At 41.3% G+C, this 26,525-nt stretch overlaps 1 protein-coding gene across 4 annotated transcripts; it reads left to right on the forward strand.

Moving 5' to 3' along the window:
- On the forward strand, positions 1–26,290 carry rtn1a (reticulon 1a). Of its 4 annotated transcripts, XM_041812695.1 has the most exons (9): positions 1–437; positions 11,584–12,300; positions 15,915–16,598; positions 23,810–24,017; positions 24,109–24,247; positions 24,385–24,454; positions 24,743–24,789; positions 24,871–24,929; positions 25,439–26,290. In XM_041812695.1, the coding sequence occupies exons 1-9, from the start codon at positions 215–217 to the stop codon at positions 25,479–25,481; spliced, it is 2,190 nt and encodes a 729-aa protein (XP_041668629.1). In that variant the 5' UTR covers positions 1–214; the 3' UTR covers positions 25,482–26,290. The 4 variants fall into 4 exon arrangements, with proteins under 4 accessions (XP_041668629.1, XP_041668630.1, XP_041668631.1 ...); XM_041812696.1 differs by lacking the exons at positions 1–437; positions 11,584–12,300; positions 15,915–16,598 and adding an exon at positions 18,846–19,141; XM_041812697.1 differs by lacking the exons at positions 1–437; positions 11,584–12,300; positions 15,915–16,598 and adding an exon at positions 21,997–22,060.
- The last annotated feature ends 235 nt before the right edge of the window (positions 26,291–26,525 follow it).

The following is a 26,525-nucleotide window of genomic DNA, read 5'->3' on the forward strand; positions in this document are numbered from 1 at the left end:
TCCTCTCCTCCTGCTCCCCCGACCGACCGACAGACCGCACCGCCTCATCTGTGGCGTCCACAAACCCAGAGGAGCCAGTAAAGAAGCTGCTGCATTGTTTGTGTCAGTTACCGCTCATTTACAGTGCAGCCCCCGGGGAAACGGTAGAGAAGAACAAGAAGAAGGAGCCAGCCTGGTGGTAACCGTTAAATCTGTCCGATAACAGGAAAAAAGCATGTCTGCTCAGCCCGGTGAGGAGCTAGGCTCGGAGGGGAAGTGGTTTGGGGATGACTATGAAAGGAACGGCCTGTTTGGGAACACGCCGACCCGGTTCGACGAGCTACGTGAAGAATTGAAGCCGAGAGGCGGCGAGGTGGCGGGCGACCTGGATCAACAATTTCATCCTTTTCAGGACGACGGGAAAAGGCCTCCCGTTGCTATGGAAACTGCATCTACAGGTACTAAAGCGGACAGTAAGCGCACTTTAGAGTAAATATTTACCAAATTACTGCCTTTCAGTCTGGTTTGGTTTCATTTTGGTGTTCCTCTGTACACCAACAGGGATGTTCAGGTGTAAACACGAGGAAACAGCAGGCGAGTCTCAGCATTGGCGTTATGACAGACGGCCTGTCTGTCTGATTAAACTTCTCAGCGAATGAAGAAAAATAACCAGCGAGCAACTTCTAAAGTCTGATCGTAAATCAATACAGGCATGATGCTGAAGAGGACAGACTTGTTAAAAGCTTTTGTAAATGTTATGAAACATCATTGTATTCTCAGGTTGCTATCTAAGTCTGTTGGGAGGTTCATATGGGATGTAGCATGCATAAGCAAACAGCCTGTTGATCTTTGAAGTGTTTATGAACATTTGCAGGCTGTACTAGCTCCCAAATGTTGGCCTATATTTGTGATATAATGCTTGCACTCTTGATATGAAGGGCCAGTGGGATGATAAATAGATTACAGGCCTAAGCCCCCTGGCTTTCAAAGCCACGTGACATGCTGAAAAATAATTACACTTTAAGGGGGACACCTGATCATTATGATAGTCCTGAATGATTCCTATTTTGGTACTGTTGATTGTATGTTATTGACTGCTGTAGGCAGTGTTTTTGTGGGAACATCATGTAGACCTCAGTCACTCTCTTCAGCAAAGCTCGCTCATGCTGCTATTTTTAATCCTGAAGGAGCAGGGCTCACTATTCGCTTGGTGAGCAAAACTAGAACCCTGCACTTTCATTCAAGAATTCACTGAAAAATTCATGAGATGATGTTTCAAAAAAAGAGAAGAGAAATGTCGCCTACTTTCCTCTCTTTACTTGCCTTTCTTATTTGGCTTGCTGCAGCTGGTCAAAACAATTTTTGTATGTCTGTTCACAGAAAATCTATTTATTTAGACATGAAATTTGGCAGAAATGTAGAAATTAGATAACCCAAAAAGGACTGCTGGGTAAAAATAGCCTAGGTAGAGCAACATTTACATAACATATGGAGCTAAGAAATTATCCTCCATAAGCAGACTGAGTTTCAAATGTATGAGAACTAGTGAATCAATATTTGGCTTCACTTTCTGCAAAAATTAACAAAGCACATGTCAGACTTTCAAAATTGTGTGCCAGACTTCCTCACACTTGTGTTGGCACACACTCACAGATTGTGTTTTGATTCCTGAAACAGAAAGAATGACTCTCTTATTACTGTGACTACTGTGGAGCCGTGTTCGCACCAGTGAAGTAATCCACCGCGTCCCTTATCTTCTTGGTTGGAGCATTCCAGATCTCATCATATCTAGCAGAGCAGAGTGGACGTTTTCCTTTTGACCACACATGTTATAGTCCGTTTGGATCTGTGTCAAAGACATTCTCTCCCAACAACCCCGCTCTTAAACAAACTCTCCTCTTCTGCTTCACTGGTGGAGAATCAAGACATAGCATTTCAAGTTTGGAGATTTTTCCATATGTTTCTTTGGCTAGAAAGGAAGTTTGCCCTTCTGAAGAGTATGAGCTGTGAAAAAGTTTCTCTTCAAGATGTCTAGAATTGCCTCGCCAAGTAATCGATCCATGCCTGTCTTAAATCTTGTTCACAACAGTGATCTACCCGCAGAGCGCAGATAATGCTGATTTCAGCTGTATTAAATTACCACAGGCTTTGGATCACAGACAGCACAGTACAGTGCAGCCTCTTTTATCTTCAAAAGTTTCCTTTCCTGTCAAGGTTTTAGAAAGGCAGATATTGCTGCATCATGATTGGGTTTGAGAGCACAGGAGAAGTCCCACACTTCTGTTTGTTTTTAGTCCAATATCCTCATCTGCTTTCATGCATAGAATAAAACAACTTAGTGCCAGCATCCTATGTTGGCATCAAGTAACTTTTGAACTCCTTATATTGCACAATCATGGTGACTTTATCATACCCTTGACAGGTGGATTAGACAGGAGCCTCTTTCATCAGTGACAAGGATGAGACAGCATAAGTCTGGCTGGGTCTCCTGCTTATCTTTCAGTTAGAAAAAAAGCACTTAGTGGACTGTGCTGGACTGCATAAGCCAGCACACAGTGCATTTGTGCCTTTAGCTGGTGAGAGCTCTGTTCCTGTTCCCAGGGGGCCGAGCAGTGCACCGTCTTTTCAGAGTAGATGATAAAGATGCAAGATAATACAGTGGTGGAGGAGGAGGAGGAGGGGGAGAGGCTTAATGGCAAAAGAGGCGAGGCTGTGACGAGGGGCTGACAGTTCAAATAGCCTTGGTTATGAGAGGGGAAAAACTGGAAGCACATCCTTCACAGGCACCTTGAATTCTGTGTCTTTAAGATGTTAGAGGTCATCAGTTTGAATCAGTTACTTAATTAAACAAGGCTTAGGGTGTGTATAGTATGTAATAGCTCTCTTGGCCAAAGTTCCCGTCCTGCCAGATTTCTAATCTAACTCATCTGTCTCCAGGACCAATTAGCTAATGCAGATGTAGAAAAAGAGAGATAGAAGCTGAGCCCTAAGAGCTGTACTGCAGGGGACAATAACAAAACATTACTGCTGTTATAATGTCAGTAAATCATATTTCCTCATGTCCTTTGATCCCATGTGTTTACCCTGTAAACAATTAAAAAGCCAGCTCGTGAAATATGATGCTTCGATCCTTCTGCCTCGGCCCAGCTTTGCAGCCGATGGGCATAAAGTAATCCCTGAGCAAAGTGCTGCAAAACCTGCTCATGGGATTAGAGCCTCTAACAGCAGACTTTCTGACTAACAGAGTTGCACATCTAATTTTTTGTGTGTGTGTTTATTTTTGTGTCCCACATCTTCCAGCCTGCGTCACTTCTCCTTCTTGCGTCTGTACCGTGAAAGTGAAATGCCAATCCAAAGTCATGCTGAATTGACAGCTTTGACCCAGAGCAGACAGCACGCAGACACTCAGACTGGATCCTCCCACATCCTCTCCATTCATCCATAAAGCTCTATCCAGGCAAGAAAAATACGATCAATACAAGGGAAGACAGGTACTGTATGTGCTAGTGCTTCAGAATCTAAATAGGGAGAGATTATTTAAACTGGCACTACATTGATTTGTCTTTGACAAAGGCTGCTGGAACAACATTTGTCCTGTGTGGCCTTCAGTGTTATTTCTTTTAAAGAATGGTGGGTACACTTAAGTTTTTACAGCAATTGTGTCCTCTTCTTTTGATCAATTCAGCTCCAAGCAGCTGAATCACTCTACACAGCTGCCCTCCTATCGACCTCTGCTAGTAGTTTAGTTGTACCTCAGTTCTTACTATAGACAGCCTTTGTGCGCTCAATTTTCCTCTTCTTCTTTGCTGATATTAAAATGGGATGATTAGAGACGAGTGGTCATGTATTTGTTCAGCTAAGAATACTGTATCGATACATTTTGTTTAACGATGAGTCTCTAAAGGCCAGAAGACTTGGAGTGCTACTTAAGTTATCTAAAGAAAAGTGAGGAATCCAATGCTATTATCATACCAGCTACAAACTTGTGGGTTATAATGGGAATCAGTTCAGCCAGTCAGATTTAATAAGAGGTGAATGCTTAAGTCCTTTTTGGTTTTATAAGAAGGATCATTATTTTTATTGAGGATGTTACAATTTCATTTACTTACATTTTTATACCATTTGGCCTACACAAAAACGCAGATATCAAAGAATGACATGTATTTGTTTTGACATTTATGTATTCAGAAGAAAAGCAGCTGAGTATGGAGCACAGAGTACTTTAAGCATCTGGTGTAACGTTTACATCTGTGTCATCTTTAATATATTACTAATTTCAACAAGGGCTTAAAAGACAGGGTCTTTATCAGCTAACCGAAATACTTTCATTTACGTCATGAAAGTCATGAAAAACACAAAAGTAATGAGAGAAAAATCCTGGATAATCGTGGGCAGTCTTGCAAAACTAAACACTTTCCTATTTTCATATCACAGTTCTCCAAAACAGATAACACTGTCATCTGAAAGGGCTAAATGACTTTAAATATCATGTCACATAGTAGAGATGCACTCATTGTGAAAATCAGGGTTGATATGATGGTTAAAATAACATTTTAGTGGGTGCCAGTGTAGCTTATTGGGCAGCGCAGGCAGCCATATACTAAGGCTATAGTCTTCATCGCATTGGTTGTGGGATCAATTCCCTGTCTTGGTGCATGTCTTTCCCCACTCTCTCTCAAGCTGTCCTATCCTAATAAAGGCAAAAAACATATCAGTAAACATTTTAGACGATGCCATTGTTTTTTTCATCACTTCTTTTGGTTTATTTAGTTAAGTTAATGCAAGAGCTCACTTCTTCTACCTGATAAAAACACTTTCTCTTAATCAGCAGTGCTCGATGCCAGCATTAAATTAATACTGCACAACCTATAAAAATCTGCTACTGACCTGTGCTCATGCCCACATTGTTTGCTGATGTTTGTCAGAAGCACTGATATCACATATACCAAAGCTGAACAGATGCATCTGTACATCCCTATCAAATCATAATAGTTTATGGATAGGGATGCATGATATTATTGGCATGACGTTGGTAACTGCAAACAGCAAAATTCTCATTGTTAAATCGACTCACATAGTGTTAAGTTTAAAACTTTTCCTGAGTTTGTGTAATTCTCACAGGTTTGGTGTTAGAATTACACTTTGGGAAGTGTTTATATTTTAACTCTCTTACAGTGTTAATTTTAAAAATGCACAGTGTTATTCTTTTGCACATTAAAATGTACTTTATGGGTATCAAGTTGAAGTTTAAATTCAGCGTTCTTTATTGACATGATACAAATAATTTTTTATACCTAAGTTAGTTCGAGGCTTTGTATGTAACATATGTGGCAACACTGTACATCTCCTGCTAGGAATTAAAGACATGGACAAACTTCCATGATAGGTAATGTTTTTGATGAACGGCACATATTTAACTTATAACCATTTGCTCCCACAGGTGAAAAGACACTAAATCAGTAAATAACTTCACTCATGGTGCAGAATTGTGTAACATCAAAAACTAGAAACTTAAACAAAGGAATCCCAATAGTGATCACTGTAAAACAGGCAACATCTAAACACATCCAAACACATCTAAAACAGATCTATAAACTGTGCCCAAGAGCATGATGGGAAAACTGTGCCAACATACACCCCCAGATCTGAAATGAAAGTGGGCATAGCTTAGATATACTTACTCTACGCAGAGTTAGACTAACTGATGGATTAGCATTCAGTAAACTCCAACACCAAATGACCTCTAACCCTGTCAAGCCTGATACCTTAAATAATAGCCAGAAAATTATCATTATTTATCTTCTTCCAAAATCAAAAAAACAAAAGAAAAATTGCAATAAAATTTCACATAGATATATTTGTGTCACATTTGAGAAATGAGACATGTTTAGCAACTGATGTTCCACTGGAATATCAGTTGGAAATTTTTAATCATTTATCAGATTACATACAAAAGGTTTTTAAGAAAATTATTGATCATAATGATTCAGTAGGCTACTGGACAATTGGCTTTAAATGGTTAACTCAGAATGGAGTTAAAATTACACTTTGGGTGTTAAAAACCACTTTAAAATGTTTAACAGCAAAATACATACACTCCTGTTTTTGCTGTGTCGATATTAACTTATCAGATATGAACATTTTTGCTGTCTGCAAATATGAATACTTAATAATACCTTCACAGTTCTTAAAATTATTTTGAGAGTTAATTTCATTTTCATTAGATATTTTCAACCCTTCCTCTTGAGAATTCAGCAGTGCATTTGCAGTGTGCTCTACTTTCTTCATCCTCATTTAGTCAAAATATCACCAAACTGCAGATACGACTGTAACTTTGCCATCCTACTGAAATAAAGAGAGGGCAACATCATGATGTAAAATGATGTCAGGTACGGTATCTGCAATGTTTTCTAGAAGAACGGGTATGAGCACTTTGGCTTGGTATTAACACCAATACCAGATAACAGTACCCTACATCAAACATTTGCATATGTATTCCCATTATTCTGTAATCAAGTTGTCATCATTTGTAACAGTTCAAGTTGCAGCAATTGCCTGCACACCTTTTGAGTCAGGCTTCCAAAGAGGAACGAATTGGTGTATTGGTGACGCATTCCCATCATACCAGCCAAATCGTCACTGAAAATGTCCTGAAAAATTATCTCTAGAAAAGAGTGGGAACCCTGCATCTCTCAGGCTTGTACCTGCCTCTTTTATTGGCTAATTTAAAGGTTCCTCTATATTTGCATAGCAAACTGCCTTTTATGTGTCATCCATGCTTTTATTCTTCTCTTTTACTAAAATTACAACAAAGCTACAGCATATTATTCAACGTGAAAGGCACAGATGGCTCTGAAAGAAGAGCACAGTAAGTGTCTGGATGGATTGTTTTCCACAAGGCCATGGAGTGAAAGATAACTCCTGGAAGGTAACACAGCACAGTCCAGAGGGTCACAGATGGAGTAATAGAGTCGTAACAGAGCAGCAGATTAACAGATGTTTAGAAGAAAAGCTGAATTGCTGCTGGGATTAAAGGTGGTGTGTGCTAACAGCAGAGATACAGTCTAAAATTGTTGTTGTAATAAGTTATGTCAAAATGGATGGCACCTCCTGTGTCTCTGCACTGTTCTTCTGGCTTTAAGTAGTAAAACAACCTGTGTTCAAAAGTATCAGAAACATGCCTGAAAATGCTCTTTTTTGGATGTCCTCTTTCAGAAATGACTGAAGTAAAAGTTGACATAAAACATTTAAAATGAGGTTTCAAGTCTTCAGTAGTCCTTTTTCTAGACACTGTTCAGGGGTTAGGCCTTGGCAGAGAAGAAGACCTGTTTGTTTATTTGTTTACTGTATGTCCTTTTATTTCTCTGACTGTTGAGAATTAGTGCTTGGTATTAGAAAATATTTTCTAATGTCAGTCAATCTTTATTTGTACAGAGCTAATTCACTACAAATGTTATCTCAAGACACCCTAGAAACTTAACAAAGAGGGTAGGGCTACACTATACTCTCTGTTATATTATTAACAAAGACCCAATATATAGAGAAACTTCTTGAAATTTTTCAATTGAGCTACAAAATTTGATGTATTTCAACAGTTGTGAGTCGTCGCTTGTTTTTGAAAGTGTCACTGGACGTTGTATTACAAACTTCACGTTGCTGATAATTAACAGAGACATTGTTAGACTCCCACTCTGCTGACATTTTCTTTCATGTCTGAGTACTGATGGGACACATCACATACACAACACTATGTCTACTGATATCAGTGCATGCAGTTTTATTTACTGATGGGCTGGTGTCTGTAATCAGGGACAATATTGGCCATTACTGATATAAAATGGATAGTTGTCCCATGTTTTACTGTGTATCTGCTCTTTTTAGCTCATGGTCCGTATCTAACTCATGCTCTCTGTGTCTCTGTTCATTCAGTTCAGTCAGTCAGGATTCCTCTATCTTCTCATGTTGGAGGTTTTCTCATTTTAAAACTTTAACTTGAAAATCTTTGGACTGTTAAGTCTGCTGTTCAAAATCAAAGTGAGCTTTCTGCAACAGCATGTTAATAGGCAGAAAGAGAGAGTTAAATAAAAATGTAAGAAATCAATAAACTGTTTATAAAGAAAAAAACGCAAAACTATGTTTTCAGTGTCAAGTGCTCAGTTACATCTTCAATAATGAAACAAACAGAGAGTGTTGTGGAAAAAAACTGAAGAACTTTTTTCACAAAACACATTCTGAAAGCAAATTGTAAATAAACCCATTTGACCCACTGCAGATTCTGACCTGTTGATCAAGATCTGTGGTCACCTCCGTGATCCGTTTCAGCAAGGCAGAAACAGAGGGTTTTTTAGACATGCAAAATTACAAAACTGTGTGTTTTTTTTTTTTTTAGAAACAAACTTCTTTATATTGAGGTGTGTTGTAAATAGTTTTTTAATTACTTTCAGAATAATCTGAATGCTCTTATTATTATTATAATTGAGGCAATGGGTGCATGGTGTAGTAAAATAAAGATGTGGTAGAATATTAAAATGAAAGGTCTGATCTGAAGAGCATTAATATGTACAATTTGAGTCAAAGTTAGACAAGATAAACTGTGTGTAAGCAGTGATAGCCTATTTAGTACAAGAGGAGTTAGTTTAAATATTTCTGAATAGACCTGAATGCTTCGCAATTATGACTTTCAGCTGCAATTATGACTTTCAGCTGTATAAAGCCATAAATTCCACTCATATATTTTTTTCCAAAGTAAAAAAAAAAGTGTAAAATCTTGTCTCGTGGGCCCATATCTTGTCGTCTCATCTCATCGCATGAGATAAGTGCCTTGTCACACCCCTACTAAACAGGAAACCTTGCTGGATGATTGAGTTTGCTTCTCATAAAGTATAAACAGGAAGTCAGTTATAAAAATCCTAAATGAATCAAAAACAGTTTTCCAATCAAAACAGTGGAATTTCAAGGTGTGACAGAGGAGGAGATTAATTACAATTAACTACAAAAATTCCAGTATTAAAAAGGGTGTCCCTCGCTGTCATACATTTCTGTGGGGACATTGACTGAAAAGAGGTGATTATGTAACAGTCTTTTAGGAGAAAACTTAAAATGTAAATTTGACATCCAAATTGCATTTTTTATCTTCCAACACAACAGTTATTAAAGGAAAGAAGAAAAACTCAGCACAGCAGAAGTGTTTATTGATTTCTGTTTAGACAGTGAGCTAATGATTGACCCTCACTAAATAATTCAAGTTTAGAGCTGATGGGACTCCCAGCTCTTTCTTTGATGGATATTTTTGTACATCCTTGGTTAAGTGTTTTGAAGGCTGTGGGCTCTGTTAGCACACAGTCCCACACGCAGCTCAGTAAACCCCTCATTTCAAGGTGGTAATATACTCATTTTCTACGTCGGCCCTTTTATATTGTCTGTGTTCACATATTTTTGTCCACAGCCTGATAATTAGGAGCCCATGCCTTTGAGTAGCACAGATTGTCAGGCTGCATTAGCTTCTGTGCTGCACTGGCTGCACAGAGGACAACAAAGGACTGCCCCTTCTCAGTGCATCCACCAGGACTTATTTATTTAACTGCACCAGCCTTTCAGTGACATGATTATGTTGTGTGGCTACACTGTGAGCTGAGAATTCCTCTGTTGTCATGTCCAATCCCATCTGGCTGCAGCAGAGCATTTGTTTCAGCCTCGTGGGGTTTTTCCCAGTGTCTGACTGCTACGCCATATCAGCACACTCAAAATACCCTCGATATCAATGCACCAACTCTGTCAAGATCCTGCTCAGAGCGGCCACCCTTTACTGTTGCAGATGTCTTATGCAACTGCTGGAGTTTATCTGAGTTGTTACGTAGAGCTGTTTGAAAAAGAGGGAGGGGGAGTGTTGCCTACTGTCAACAGGATTACTGACAGTTCAAAGCCTCTGAGATCACCTCTCTTCACAGTTTGTAGTGGTCCTGAGTGCCTCCCACATCTGCACAGCAGGTATTTGTACACTGAGTGTTAGATTTGGATGGTGTTGCTAGGGTGATGGCTGTTTGGACCTATACGATGGTAGACACTAAGAGGATTATACATTGGTTCTTTTTAGCAGTACATCAAGGGCATTTATACTGAATTACTGAATTGAACTTGGCCCAACAGCTGTGCCTGTCCATGTCTTATACTTGGATCCATAGGCAGCTCTGATGTTGCTCCACAAGACCCCTGAGTCTATTAAATACTAAATAATCCTGAGCTTAAGAACGTCTGGGCCTACTTTGGTTTTTCTCCATGTCACATCACCCCTCCCCCTGTGTCCCAGCATGGGTGTGTAGTGTTTATACCATTGTGCTGCGGTATGATGTATTGTTAATGACCGGTGGAGCAGCAGCAGGGAAGGACAGCAGAAGGGAAGGGTGGTGGGGCCATATAGAGGAAGTGCAAGGAAGGAGGGGACGTCCTGACCTGTTGGCTCTACTGTCAGTCAGTCTGCATCCTCCAGAGCTAACCCTAAGGCTGCTATTTTAAAACCTTCCCCCCTCATCCAGCCCAGCAGCTGGACCCAGACTATTTATAGCCCCACCGCTGCCCTGGGAGATGCAGGGCTGAAGAGCAAGAAGAGCTCAATCTGTGAAAGCACAAACTCGGACTTGTATACAGCAAAACAAAATAAAAGCATCAGATATGTGGGGATTTGTGGTGTTGGTGAGCAGTGTTTGTACTTGTGTGTCATCAAACTGCATGTTTCTGTTGGCCTCAGGACAAGACTTCAACTGAAAGTTTGATATAAAGTCAACGAATCTGAATTCTTGACCTTGACCACTGACCAGAGCATTGAAATACTGTCCCTATCAATTCTCTCTTCCTGTTTTGCAAGTGGTCTGTAATCGGAGCATCCTTACATTCCCCAGCAGCACTGTTACAAATTATTCAGTGGGATGTTGAGTGTTATTTTACAGCACAGCACATCAAGTCACAGCTATACCAAAAAACTGTATAGACTTCCTAACAGTACCTTAAAAATATAAACATGACAAATTATTGTTATTTCAGTTTTGAATACATGTTATGAAGATGCAGTGAACTTGCAGTGTTTTAAGTATTTATTTTTATCATGTATTATTTAACATGTTTTGTCAGTGTAGCCTAGTTCAGGCTTGTGAGAAGCTAGCTTACACATAAGGTGTTGATTGCATCTTAAGCATGTGTTTTCATGACACCAGTTTGTTGAAGGGAGAGATGAAGGATTTGTGACCCTAGGTCAGAGATGTTACCAAAGACAGCCTCTTGCCTGCACGAGTTAGAACAGACTCTTGTTGTGGCACTGCAGTTTTTGGGTCCTCAACAATCCTCCTTTGTCCCAGGCGGGTACAAGTACCCTCTGTTACTGCTGCCTCACTGATCTTCACTGTGCTGCTCTCACAGTGTCACAGCCCCTCTCCCTGGCAGCTGAAGCGTAGCCTTGTTTTGCTGGATGTTTTCATTAATCAAACATCTCAGGCACAGACTGATTAGATTTGATAGTGTGACACAGACAACACTGTCAATCTTTTTTAACAGTTTCACTTGCAAGTGTAACATCATTGAGTCATGTATCTCTCTTCTGGTCTCCCTCTGTAGATGACCCCATGTCTGGCCTGTTCAGGAAGCCCATGAATGACGATGGTGATGTCTACACATCCCTGCTCTCAAACCAAAGCTTCACATCTGGACGAGAATCCTCTTACCTGTCTGATGACCTGAAGCAATCGTCTGGCTTGGATAACTTCTCCAGCAACACTTACAGCTTCAGCTCCAGTACTAAGATGACCTCCAGCCTGACTGATGACATGCCAAAATCTCTGTTGGGCTCAGATAAGACAGAATCCTACAACTACATGGACATCAGCCACAGCGATGAGCGCCACGACCAGAGCCTTGGAGGTCTGCACAGCCTTGTGGACACAGGATCATCAGGTTGTGACTCAATGGGCAGCTACATTGATAAAGCACCTGGAAGAGATGAGGAGGATGAAGAGGAAGAAGAAGAAAACCTGGGTCCAGCTCTAGGCTCACACTCTTTCCCCTATGTGGAGGAGCCGTCTGATGAAGAGCTGTCAGACTACCGCTCCTACAGAAACCTGGGTGGCACCCCACAGACGGCCAGCCCGGTGAAGATCACCCTGACTGAGACCAAACTTCCAGTCGGCAAGACAGAGCCCCAGAAAAGTCCTTCTCCAGTCAGTGGGTCTGAGCGTGAAAACGTCCTAAGTGTGGGCCAGCAGGGGGTTCCCACAGTGACGCTATCAGAGCCAGAGGATGAGAGTCCCGCTTCCACTCCCAATGCTTCTCCTACACGTATGCAAAACTCACACAGACACAGACACTCTGCCTGTGCATGGTTGGATGTAGAAAATTCTCCATCATGCTATAGGTTTTTACAATCATAATTCAGCCAACTTAAAGGCAGCCATCTTAAGGATACTTTTCAATATAATAAGATAACACTGAATTAATTTCAATTTTAATAAATATGAAAAAAGGCTGTTGTGATTTTTTTTATACTGCATACTTTACCTTAAATAAAATTATGTAGCAATAAAACTGCAAACTATTAGAATATTACAAAACACCAAACAAAAAAAGGAACTATAATACAGTTGACCCACTGTAAAATGCTTATTTAGTCACTCAGTACTTGGTCTGGACCCTTTTGCATGAATAACTGCATCAAGCATCACTGCAGCAGCCTGTGGCACTCATGTGCTATTGTTGAAGCCCAGGTTGTTTGACAGCAGCCTTCAGCTCATCTGTATTGTTGAGTCTGGTGTCTCTCATCTTCCTCTTGGCAATATTCCAGTGATTCTCTATGGGGTCCAGGTCACGTGAGTTGACAAGCCAATCAAGCACAGAAATACTAAGGTCAGCAAAGCAGTTTCTGGTAGTTTGGGTCTCACTGTGGACAGGTGCCAAATCCTGCAGGAAAAGGAAATCAGAATCTCCTCAGCAGATGGAGGCATGAAGTGCACTAAAATCCCCTGGTAGACGGCTGACAGTGTTGACTGTGGACTTGATAAAGCACAACGGACCAACAGCAGCACATGACATGGCACCTCAAACCATCAGGGGTGGAAAATTACCAGACTGTTGTACTCAAGTAAAAGTACAGTTACTCTAGGTAAAATATACTTGAGTAGAAGTGTAAGTACTGGTCTAGAAATCTACTCAACTAAAATTAAAAAGTAGGTCATCTAAAATTTACTAAAAGTACTGAGTAAAAACTTTTGATAGCCATGGGGCTTTCACAGTGAAATATGACCGGTCCTTAATGTGCAATAACATCAAGAAAATAAGGACCTCCAACCAGGTTGTTTATTATAAGGTTTGACCTAACCTAAAGTACAATGCTACAGCTATTTTGGGAAGAAATATGGAATTATTCTCTTGCTATGTGCATGTACTGACCATCCTGTGTTGTGAAAGCCAGACGACTGGTCATTTTCATGGCATTGGCAAAAGCTTGGACCTCCTTGCTGTGGGTTTTAGTGTTTATTTACTTTTTTTTTAATTGTACTCGATGCTTTTAAATGTGATTAAGTACAATATTTCACTCGAAACATACAAAAGTAGAAGTAGTGATTTTAAAAACTACTGAAAAAAGTACAAGTTCACAAAAATTTAGCTCAATTACAGTAATTGAAGTAAATGTAATTAGGTCCTTTCCACCCCTGCAAACCATCACTGACTGTGGAAACCAAAATCACTGGACTTCAAGCACCTTGGATTCTGTGCCTCTGATTTTCCTCTAGACTCTGGGACCTCGATTTCCAAATGAAATGCCAAATTGACTTTTTATCCGAAAACAGGACTTTGGACCACTGAGCAACAGTCCAGTGGTTCAGGAGTACCTCTTCGAGACCAGGAACACGACTCTTGTAGTCCATATTCTGGACTCTATAGTGGCTCTTGATCCACTGACTCCAGCCTCAGTCCACTCCTTGTGAAGCTCCCTTAAGTTCTGAATCTGCTTCTTTGATAATCCTCTGAAGGCTGAGCTCATCCCTGTTACTTTTGCACCTTCTCTTACCACACTTTCCTTTCCAGGCAGCTTTCCATGATAACACTTTAAAACAGCCTCTGAGAACAGCCTGCCCTTTCAGTAATGGCTTTTGGTGGCTTACTCTACTTGTGGAGGGTGCCATTGGTTGTCTTGTAGATGACTGTAGAGTCAGCATTCTTCCCCATGGTTATGGTTGTGTGTACTGAACCAGAATGAGAGAATGAAGGCTCAGTTAAAAAAAAGTTCAAAGGCACGAACATCCCTAAGAGGTTAAGTACTGGGTGCGGAACCACGAAAAGTCACAGGCAAAACAGAAAAATAAGTCTGCACACCAGAAGCTGCTCCGAAGTTTGTTTATTGAAGATTATCACCATTTATGTGACATTTCGGGCCCTAGCCCTTCATTAGACATGGGCAGACACAGGGGATACACCTCCATGTATGCACAGCCTCAATCACCTGACAAGTCATGTGACACAATTCTGCAAATGGAAGGATAGTACATACCAACAAATATATAAAATATACATGTACACCGCAAGTCATGTGTTTTAAAAAAGTATACATTATTTCTGCATATCAATTTTAGAAAAAATACACCATCTTTGAAAAAATATCTCAAATCAATTCAGTGATAAATTTAAAATAGGGGACAATAAAGGCCCAGGAATCCTTTGAAAATTGGACTTTTCTACAATATTCTGATACTTTGAGAAGTGTTTATTTCTGTGAGCTGTAAGCCGTAATCATCGAGATTCAAACAAAAAAAAAAGTTTCAAAGTATTTCACTTTGTATAGAATTAATCTAGACCATAAACAGTGCTTAACAAATTTATTAGACCACCTGTCATATCTGTCTAAGAGACAACCAGCATCATGAAGTGCTTTAATGCGGACTTTTTCATTTTCAGTGAGCTCTCCACGTTTTACCATTTTGAACAGGAATGAGGGATTTCAAACTGAATTCACCCAAATTTGAGCTGACTCACTGGGCTTCTCTGAGAAGTCAGAAACTAATCAAGCATAACATTCAACCACTAAAACTAATTTTTCTGTTCAGGAATGCAAGTAAATAACTATAATTTGACATATTAATCAAGAAATAATAGTGTTCTTTACTATTTTTTCATTTTTTTATAAATCAGTCAATTTGAAAATTCATGGATAACAATAATACTTATAATTTAGTATTAAAAATATCATTTGGGTTAAAGAGCTTCTACATATTGGTGTATTAACTATTGCAGAACATATAAAATGATTTTGGTAATTACCAATGCTGTTAATTTAGGGGGGTGGTCTAATAAATTTGTTAAGCATTGTATATATATATATATCTTTTTAAATTAAATCACAGCCGAAATGAACTTCTTTATAATATTTACATTTTTTGAGATGCACTAGTAAAAGATAGCATCACACACCTTAATGTATGTAGCAACAGTAAATAGGTAATTTTAGGCTATAATAGAACTACACCACAGTCAAGTATTGTCTGTTATTAAATGCTCTTACCTATTATATTAAAGAATCCCTTCTTAGTGTGGCCAACATACTATAAAGTTTATATCAATGTAGATTTTGTTCATAACTTACACTGGATGAAAGGTGGACTGGTAGATGCGCTGACATGTTTGTTGTGATGATGCTTAATGTCCCTGACAATCTCTGTAGTCCTAGTTAGCCACTTGTTAGCTAGTTTTTACACAACATGAAAAAGCTGGGGTGAAGTATTTCCAGATGATGATACTGATATCCCCATAACAATGAAACTAGGATCAGAAGGAGGAAGGATGCTATTTTGTTTCCGATTTATTTCAGGCTATAACGTTCATGTCCAAATACAATTTGTCTTGAGTTGAGTGTTTGAATAAGGACTAATGTTGTTTTTTCTCTGCCTTTCTTTGAGCAGAGAAAGAGTTCTCTTCCCATGATATGTTTAAGGCTGAAGTGAAGCCTGCAGCTTCCAAAACCACCCCCAGCACAAAGGCCGACAGCAGGGAGCATGATGGCAGCAGTGCAGAGTCCGGAGACTCTGAGATCGAGCTGGTGTCAGAGGAGCCTCCAAAGGCCAGCAGCAACCCGTTTGCCCAGCCGCCTAAAAGCAAGGCCACTTCCGTCCAGCCTAACAACCCCTTTGACAATCCCCCAGCAGCCAAGGGTGGTTTCGGCCTGGCTGGCAACCACGCTCCACCCACAGCATACAGTATTCTGAGGGAGGAGAGAGAGGCCGAGCTTGACAGTGATCTCTTCATTGAGTCTGCATCTGAAGAGAGCCCAAAGAGAGAGCAGGGCTTTGGTGGCCCCAAACAGGGAGTCAGCCCTCCCTCTCCCCTGGTTCCCAGCACCGTCCCTCCCCGCACTCAGGCTGAGGCTGTGCCAGTCGAGCCCCTGATTCCAGAAAAGGTCAAGGCCCCGGTGAAATCAGAGGAGGATCGCCCCACCAAGCCCAAGCCCCCAACTGCAGCTGTGCCCCCAGAGGTACGAACAGAGAGGCCTCAACAGGACGACATGCACAAACACACCAACGAGGGCAAAGGAGACCTTGGAAAAGCTGCTGCGTTGATCTTCCTGGAAGGCTTTGACAAACAGAAAGGTCAGTTAAAAATCTTGATTCTGTCGTGGCATTTTCTGCGAAAGAAAAATTTTTGCCTTTTCTTTTTAAGTGATAGGATTTTACAAAACATGTTTGAATTTTTTGGGGTTGCAGTGATTTCACCTTGGCATACAAGATCTTCAGAAATAGTGCTGTCATCTTAAACAGGTAGTACTTTATGCTGAGCGCATGATATGCTTTAGATCTTTACAATACTATCTGGGTGTAATTACCTTTTCTTTTTTTTTTATAACTGACAGCATACTTCTCTTGAAATCACTAACACGGTGCTTGTGTTTGTTGACTTCCTGTTGACTTTGGTGTGCTTTGACATGGTTTTGTTTCCAAGGTAAAGAGGATTGCAGTGAGGAATGGGATGCTCCTTTGCTGAGTATGTGAGTTTGGGAGGGGTGGGAAATACTTGTGCTGTGCTTTCCTGAGATCTGCTTCCCCCTGGTGGAACAAATAAGAATGAAAGCAGAGTGGGGATGCATGGAGTAATATTAATTGCAATTACTAGCAATGTAAACACAACAGCTAAAAGGTGTAAACCAGATCAAACTTGTTTGCTTTCATTGAAAAAGGAATTTAGTATTACAAAATTTAGAAGAAAAAAATGTAGATGTGTAAAAAATCTGTCAGCCTCTTTGCAATATCTGGCTCCTTACATGACTGTTGAACATGCAGCAATTAGACAAGTCAGAAATAGTTGTCACAGTCACCAGGAGTTAATGTTGTGTAAGTTGCGCATTTGATGCTGGCAAGGGCATTTTGACTTCTAATGGCTGTTCCCTCTGTCCTTGTAAACATTTGGTTTTATATAATCCTATGATGTCAAAAGTGGGGCATACTCCTACTCAGGAGCTTTGAAAGGTTTCCTCTTGAATTTTGCATAGTTTCAGAGCTGAAAAAGTCACATCTGAAAGAGACCACTGCTTTGGCTCTCTGAGGCTCAGCATATGATTAAACAGAATATGATGACTGATTCTGGTTGATAGTTTCATATAAGAAATGTGCACTGCAGGTGTGATGACAAAGCAGATAAAAGAGGATTCCTTGTTTTGTTTACTCAGACTGGTGGAAGGTTCTGGAATTGTTAAAAGCAGGTCACATGTGTCTGATTCTCCACCACTAGAGGGCGCAGTGCACCGTTGTCACTGATTAGACCAGAAGATATCGTTATCATCAGTCCATGCACTTCTATACCAGTTGCCATAGCAACAGTGACAGGGAGTGTTTTCAGTCTGGTTCAAAGGATCCTGTTTTTGTCTTCCACTTGGTAGGTTTTGGCTCTGAAGCCTGTCATGGCTGCACTGAGCAGAAGGTGTGAGGTGTGGCTGTCTACAGGGGGGGCCACAGGGGGGACAGGACCATTGGCTTTGATGGTATTGAAGAAATGTTTTTGACTCAGTGCTGACATGGCAGTGACGCTGCTGTTTCTCTTTTACATTGCTCAGTCCTTACAGCTGTGTTTGCATTGCTGATTTATTGTACAGAGGAGACAGTAAAGTAGAGACACATCCTGAGGGTACTAAACAAGAATTATTATGCTGTGATGCACCAAGTCTTTCATTATGAATTATTTAAGTACAAGCACTTTGCTTCTTCAATTATCCGTGAGTCACAGTGAAAAAGCTTTTTGAATATCAGGCCATGTCTTTAAATATTGTAAAGTACAAATAAAGATCAGTCCTGGATGTTTGCCACAGCTTTCCTCAGCAGCATTGTCTCAGGTTCAGCCATTTTCACTCCTCAGGAAATGGTGTATATATTGTATTCTTTCATGTGTACAACAAGGCCTCAGACAAGTAAAATGGTCTGGATTCATTTAACAGAATTAAGAGAATGTGTGCATAATCATAGTTAGTATTACTTATATCACAAATAAATATGGCTCCATTGTACTGACAAGAACCTACAAGCTAAAAGGGAAACCTTAGAGTTGTACTGCAAAATGTGTGACAATTCCTTGGTGTCTCTTCAAAGTGTATGTGGGACCCTCCCACTGTTTGTAACCCCCCAAAATCACCAGTGCAGTCTGGAGCTGTTTTCCACCTTCTCTTTTAAGAAATAAAATCACTTCCAACAATCACCACCCACCATCTCATCCCTTAGGCTCTTAATCATTGCCTGGTTGGTTTGCTGCAGCAGCAACTGTGGTATGGTGTTTACAATTTGACCCCCCTCCCCCTCCCCCAGCACACACGCAGACTTACACATACGCACTTTCCCCCGCTTGTTGTGTTCGAGCCAGCGCTGCTCCACAGCATCAGTCTGTGTGCTCCGCGAGCCGGCAGCACCTTGGAAACCTTTCTTCTCCCCTCCTCCCTTCCTCCCTTCTCTGTCATCGCTGCATCCTTTTCGACCATTCATGCCTTCCTGGGATGAGTGAGTGAGTTGGTGCTGCCGAAGAGGGAGACAAAGAAGAATAAGGAGACCATAAAGAGAAAGAAAGAGAACAGGGACGTATTTGATCACCAGCATGCAGGCCACTGCAGACGTGAGCAAGAAGGAGAGCTCCTGGAGCAGCTGGAAGGGCCAGGGTACTGATGTGTTTACTGTCATTTGCTCGTTACTGTGTCTGTGTTATGTGGCCATGAGAGATGGACTGTTATGTCTGCATGTTGGGGAAATAGTGATGTCACTGTATGTGTGCATCTTTGAATTGTGTCTGTGAACTATGCATGTGTGTTTTTCTCATCTTCCTCTTTCGGGGAATCAGACAGCGCTGTTTACCTGTACCTCTTTTCACACGGACACACCCTGATGACAGACGCTGTGTGCTGCATGTGTCCATTAAAAAACAAAGAGGAGAGGGGGTGACAGACGCCGGTGGGTGTTTTGGAGAATAACCTCATACACACAGTGAGCATGTTAATATGGACGCTAGTGTTGTGCTGTAAACTAAGGCGTGCCGTTGTTTTGCCCTCCCCATTTTGCAAGTGTGTAGAGGAGCATTTTTAAATGGCGTATGCTCTGTTTTTGTACAGTGATGTAGTCCGAGCATCCGGACAGCACTGACAGACTGTCTCCATAGTAACCAGGGCACACCCATCATGATTACATCAGCCCTATCTCCTCGGCTGCCATGGCACCTTGCAGAGACTGGGCTGGAGGAGAGCATCCTCCGTCTGTCTGTTTCCGTAGCATGGAGGGCTCACACGGGCGGTCGGGGGAGAAAATGGCGCCACTTCCTCCACACTAGCTGTGCTTTATTATCTGACATCTCTTTAGGATCAACTCAGAAAATGCGCTACAGTAGTCAACCTATTGTATCCTCAAAAAGACCACAACAACCACTGACCGTAAGAGTTTTGTAAAAAAATAACCCATGATGTCCGACCCCCATCTGTCATTATTCAACTGAGTCATTATTGATTTAATATGGCTGAAATGAAAGTCAGTGACCATAATATGATGTTAGACTGGCGGGATCTCCATGAAGGGATCAAATTAAGCTGAAACAGCCAGAAGAGTAAAGCATGAAACTGATCAAATTTGTCACTGAAGGTAAATATTTGCTATCACATTTACAATGTGAGCATTTTAATTTTAAGCCATTCTGGTTCACTCACTGTCACCAAGCTACTAATAAAGATTTTTTTTTAGAAATAATAATAAAGATGACTATCCAAATCTGGATCACAAGTACTTACAGAATTCAAGATGACACACAACCACCAACAGGTTATTTGAAATGTAATATTTAGATCAAAAGTCACAACTAGAATACTGTGTACACTTCTGGCCCCCTAAATAAATCTACATTCTTAAATATCTGACATTTTTCGTGATATCCTTTAGATAAGTATATGACTAGCCACTGAAAAGTCTGATCAGATATATTCTCTTAGAAATTGTCAAAACATGATGGGTGCCATTTTTGGCACAACAGAAAACTAATACAATTTCCTGTGCTGTGATTGCAGCGTTTGATTGTTACAGACTATTAAACTCTTATGTTGCCCCGAAAAAGAGTAGTAGCTCAGATAACTTGGCCTAACACTGTTAACTCTCTACTGGGGATTTTTAAGCATCAAATAAGGTAAATTTTGTAGATACATCAACTTTAGAAAACGATCAACTTGTGTTAATAGCTGAATCTTTTCAATGTTCCAGTCTAAGTCTGAGTCTAAAGTCCTGAATCTTGGCTGCTGGCAGCACAAGTCTTCACATTTGCTCACTTTGGCTGACGGCTTGTTTGAGGCCACAAGGATGTCTTCAGTGATTTAATGAGGTCAAGGCTAAACTAGTTTCACTACAGCAGAGGGGGAGAGAGAATCATATTATTGTCACTCATTTTAACCATTTGCTCAGGTTTTTGCCTGCTGTATGCATTGAATATCAAAGGAAACAGTCATACCAATCAACCTATCTGGAAAGGCTGTGACTGTACTTCCTGCCATCAGATTCAACATCCTGCTGGCCCTATATTGCAATCTCACCCATGCTTTCAGTTTTGTCAGCTGTTTAAAATGAACCACGATTTCCTTATTTCATGCATGCCTTAATATACAGTACATGCCAGATTAAAGTTGCAGTGATTTGCAGACTTGTTGGGATATTTAAATTGATCACAAATCAGATTTAGATTTAAAAAAAATAATAGAGTCTGCATCGTGCATCTACCAGTTTATATTCTACAAGCCTTTTAAAAACAGTCATTATTGTCTGAATACAGACTTAAAAGCTAACAGACTGTGTGTTCAACCTGCCATTGTCCTTTTGTGCTCCACAATAATGGGTGAGGCTGTCTTCATATGTCGGGGTGTGGAGGAGACACATTATGTGTCGCTGATTCCCCAGTTTCAGAGCAAATGAATGTCTCTGTTCCCAAAGGAATGCTCTTTCCCCTCCCTCTCTCTCTCGGCCCCTCCCTTCCTCCCTCTCTCCATCTCTCAGTGAGTGGTGGGGATAAAATGGAGCATGGTAACTATGGTAACTGCATCAGGCAGGTGCTCAGCAGATCCTTTCTTCTGAAGCATTTTAACAGAGCAGTGGAGTATAGATTTTACTGCCGTGCCATGTTTCAGTGGTTGTGTTTTATGGTTTGCTGCTGATTTCATGTGATGCAGTCTTTACACATTAAAGGGCTGTGGTTTCGTTTTTGGTTTGATGGCCTGTCTTTTATTTTAGTCGCTGCTAGGCAGTCTTTGTCACGTGTCAGCAAGGCTGTGCTTAAAAGCTTGAGCATGAAAGAGCTCACAGAGAGTGCGTTTGTACGTGTGTTTTAGTGTGTGTGTGTGTGTGTGTGTGTTGGATTGCAATGTGATTCTTTGGCAACCGCACCCCATAGACAGCCCCCTCCGTCCCTCCGTCCCCCTGCGCAGGCAGATGCTGATTTGCTGGTGTGGCTGTAGCCCCTCCCCTCCTGTGCAGGGGGGGAGTCCCCCTTCAGTGTTCTCCTTTTGTCCGTGGATAAAGCAGCTGCCTCTTTCCCTGTTCAGCCATGGGAGCCGCAGGTCAGTACACGCTTCTACTGCACTAGCTAAAGCTTTTCAGTCTGCCTGCAGCTTGTGCAGCGCATCACAAAACACAGTCGCTGTCGCTGGTCAACACCTGTCTGTAGCAGAACTGTCTGTTTAAGTGTCTGTGTGCTGTTACAGCTGCTGTATGTGCTACCTGTGCTTGACTGTGTGTGTGTGAGAGAGAGCATCTTCATTAAAGCAGAAGCAGCCACATGGACAGTCTGTCATCAGTGGAAGCAGAAATGGCTTCTGAGGGGAGTGGTGCACGTGCTGCAGCGAGGACACATGGATCCTGGTCCCATTGTTCTAAATGAGTAGTGTCTTTGACAGTTGGGAGGAGCAGCAGGCACATAGGTACTGTGAGTGAACGTAAGTTATTGATAAGAGAAGTAAAGATTAAAGATGTGCTAATCTTAAGTATAGGGAACGTGTGTGAGAGGGAAGCAGAGCTTCACTTTATCACAAAGACTGTCCTTTGGCCACTAAGGTTCAGCCTGCCTTTTTGGCATCCACAGATGCCTTTTAGTGGAGAGTAAAGATGGCCGTCATCACTATGCTGCTCACAGCTCCTCGGCTAAAATTAGAGCATGCAGGCTGGCGGACAGCTCAGAGAAGAAGAGTAAAACACCCAAGAGACCACAGCCACAATTCCCTTTTCTTCACAGGCACAAAACTTTACATTAAATTGCCGTTCTTCTTCAATCCCTGCATGGCATCAAGGATTTCCATGTGCCGGTACCACCACTTGAACCTTGCCTGTACTTTCTAGACTCACAGTGGTGGTGGGGGAAGCAGAGGTGAAACAAGCAGCCGACAGTTCTCATGGAAACAGGCCTGTGTTTCCAGCCGACACAGCCCACTGCCAGAGGAAGACCTCTGAAGCTGTAATGGTAGACTGGGCTAATCCTCAGTTATCACTCCTCTCTCATCTTTGCTACTGGCTTTGAATTACAGGCCCTAGCACACAAAGAAGTGAGAAAGAATAAGACTAGAAGGAATGATGTACAAGATCTTTAAAGCATGTGGATCTTTATATTATGCAACAGTGTGCCCCAAAGTGACACGCTGTTTCACTGCATTGAAGGATGGTCATCCTTGTCTGACCACAGAGCTGCCTTTGTGGTCATGTCACATTGAATCGTTATCTTCAAACGGCTGATAGTGCATCTAATCCTGCTACTGCCTTCACCAAACTATGGGTCAATCATTAATTCTGCTCTGTTAGCAGCTAGTAAGTTTTCCTGCAGTGTGAAACAGCCCTCTCCCTCTGTTTTTAAGAATGCATGTGCACGTATGAGATCAGACCAGGTGGCACTTCCTATAAGTACACGTCAGATGTGAATACAAAGTTTGACTGGTCAGAAATGCAGACTGAGACACTCACTCATCCAGCAAGAGTCCAGTATAATCTGCTGTAAAGGTTGCTCTATATTAAGGAGAACAGAAACAGAACTCAGACTTCTTCACGCCACCTGCACAGCTCACTCTAACCTAATGAAAAGCTGGGTTAGAAAGCTGGGTTAAAACGGGATCACGTGACAAGCGGAGCTCTCCCAGGATATTGTGTTGTGAACAGTTTCCAGATATTTGACCCAAATGTGTGGTGTGTAGAGTGCAGACACCTAATTCTCTCTGAAAAAGAATAAGTCGGTGGACGCAGAGGCCTTTGTGTCACAAAGTGAGAGGTCAGGTCATGCTGGTTGTGAGTCCTTACCATGTTTGTCCTTCTTCTTTGTCCCTCAGCGATTGACCTGCTCTACTGGAGGAATGTGAAGCAGTCAGGGGCCGTGTTCAGCAGCGTGCTACTGCTCCTCTTCTCCCTGACCCAGTTCAGCGTGGTCAGTGTTGGAGCCTACTTAGCCCTGGCAGCTCTCTCCGCCACCATCAGCTTCAGGATCTACAAGTCTGTATTACAGGCCGTGCAGAAGACCGATGAGGGGCATCCTTTCAAGTGAGATAAATGGATGGAAAGATGGATATTGGATGGTCTCATTTATGGGTATTGTGCATTTACTTGCCAAATGTCTTTTCTGTGTCATCAGAGCCTACCTTGAGATGGAGATTGCTCTATCCCAAGACCAGATTAGTAAATATGCCGACAAAATCCTGCTGTATTCCAACACCTGTATGAAGGAGCTACGCAGGCTGTTCCTTGTACAAGACCTGGTTGACTCTCTGAAGGTTCGTCTCAACCTGTTTGTATTTAAGCATCTCATAAAAGAGGTTTTAACGTCTGCCACTAGTTCAAAGGCTTGTGCTACTAGTATGGGAAATTATGAGAGAAAGAAGTTACATAGATTTATCTATGTGTTTTTCAGTTTGCAGTTTTGATGTGGCTGCTGACCTATGTGGGCGCTCTCTTCAACGGCCTGACACTGCTCATCCTAGGTGAGGCTGACTCACTCAAGCACTTTATCCTTTTGTGCATCAGAGGTTCAAATCTGTATCACAAATATGCATGATAAATGGGAGGTACAACATGTCTTAATACATACACTATCACCAAATTCTTTTATAGGTTATGCTCACCTCACTGTAGAACCTGCAGCTTCTATTTACTTTTCCAGTTTACTTTAGATAAGTGTTGGGGGCCTGCTGACACACGTGTTTCTGTTTGAGCTTATTTCCACTGCACAGTAGCTCAGAATATCTAACACTGACTCTCTGCCTCCACAGCTGTGATCTCCATGTTCACAATGCCTGTGGTTTATGAGAAACATCAGGTAGGCTTCTGACCTTCTCATGGCATGCCTACATTAGGATACTTAGTTCACTCTATTGAAATGTATTGTTTCTGTTTTCAGGCGCAGATTGATCAATATGTGGGGCTAATACGGACCCAAGTCAACTCTGTGGTGGGGAAGTGAGTGACTGACATTCAGATTTTCTTCTTCAAAATCTCAGGAGGAAATCAAGTCATTCCTAAATCTACTGAAAAGCTTTTTTTATCTGAAGCAAATAAAGAGGAGCACCTCTTATCTCAATGGCTAATAGAAAAGGCACAGTTCTGCTTGTTGAGGCTGTTTAAAATAAACATAAAGGGCTAAAGTTTCTCAAAGTAGTTGGTTGATGTCTGGTTTAGCATTGAAAGAAAACAGTAAAAGCTTTTTTTTCCACAAGTGACTAGTTTCCATTCATCAGCTGTGCTGAAGTAGAAAACTGAAGGAATGTTATTACACTACTAAAACTTTTGCCTGCTTTTTTCATACAAGCTACCATCAACTTTCCAATTTTAGTCAAGTATGATGTGCTGTGTGGACTGCCATAAAAAGAGAGAGCAGAAACAAAGCAGGAAGTTAGAGTAAGCGCTCCTTAATCTACAATAAGTATCTGGTCGGGTATGTGGGATTAAAGCGTGTTTTCTTTGTTCAGGATCCAAGCGAAGATCCCCGGGTCCAAGAGGAAGGAGGAGTAAGAACTGTCTGTCTCACCGTGAAGCGGACAGTCCAGTCCAGCTCAGAGTCAGGCAGCGTGGTCACTGTTGAAGAGCCTGGTCGTCATCTGTGGGGCGTAGTGCTATGTCATCTTGGTGTTCTCTAAAAGCATCCACTGGAGAAGCCGTCACCCTGTCAATAGCAGTCTAAACACTAACACACTGTCACACGTTCATAATCCTGTTTCTAGGTAGAGAAGAACACAACTCAAAAAACAAAAAGAAACAGACTTTTTTGTGTTGCTTATTATAAAGTGCATGAAGTCGAGCCTTGGGTAAATGATATTTGATATCTTTTGTGCAGTTTTTAAACCACGCTATACTTTTGCTTTGCAGTGCTTACCACAAACTGTACGGTTTGGCACAAAAAGCTAAATGCCCTCAGACTGCTCTGCTGCCAATGTTAAATACTGCTTCATGTTTCTGAGTTAGCAGACAGGGCTTCTCTCAGTATATGTCAATATATATAAATATCAAAAACAATTTCCTTTGGTGTTTCCAAGCACAAAATAATTTAACAATATGCGTCTTAGATGTGGTAATTGTAGGGTTTTTGCTTTTGTATAACCTTAAGGATCAATACACACGCTCATGTTTTAGGTACTGTTGTACAACTACTATGAAGACAAGGAGTATCTGGTGATATTTAGCTTGTTTGAATAACTGTCCAACTTTGTACTATGTTCAACTATACTCTGTAGTTCTTTAGACCCTGGACTCTTTAACTATTTGCACTCTCACTATGTATTTAATTACAAGAATAAGAAAAATAAATGTACCTTGATGTATAACATCTCCCCAGCTACTTTACTGATGACTTCACACTCATAAGACATTGCTGAAAGAGCTTGTGTGACACAGCGGCTAAGTCTGAGGTGATAACACTTTGGATGGAAGACCTGGAATGATGAGCTATAAATAAGAGCCCTGGCAGACACGCCTCTCGTAGTAGGAACTGTGTGAGTGTAGAGGCTATTTTAACTCAACTTCTGGGTCACAATGAGACCATGTTTGAATGAAGACTGA

This window comes from Cheilinus undulatus, linkage group 18 (genome assembly GCF_018320785.1).
Source record: "Cheilinus undulatus linkage group 18, ASM1832078v1, whole genome shotgun sequence".
NCBI classification, from domain to species: Eukaryota; Metazoa; Chordata; class Actinopteri; order Labriformes; family Labridae; genus Cheilinus; species Cheilinus undulatus.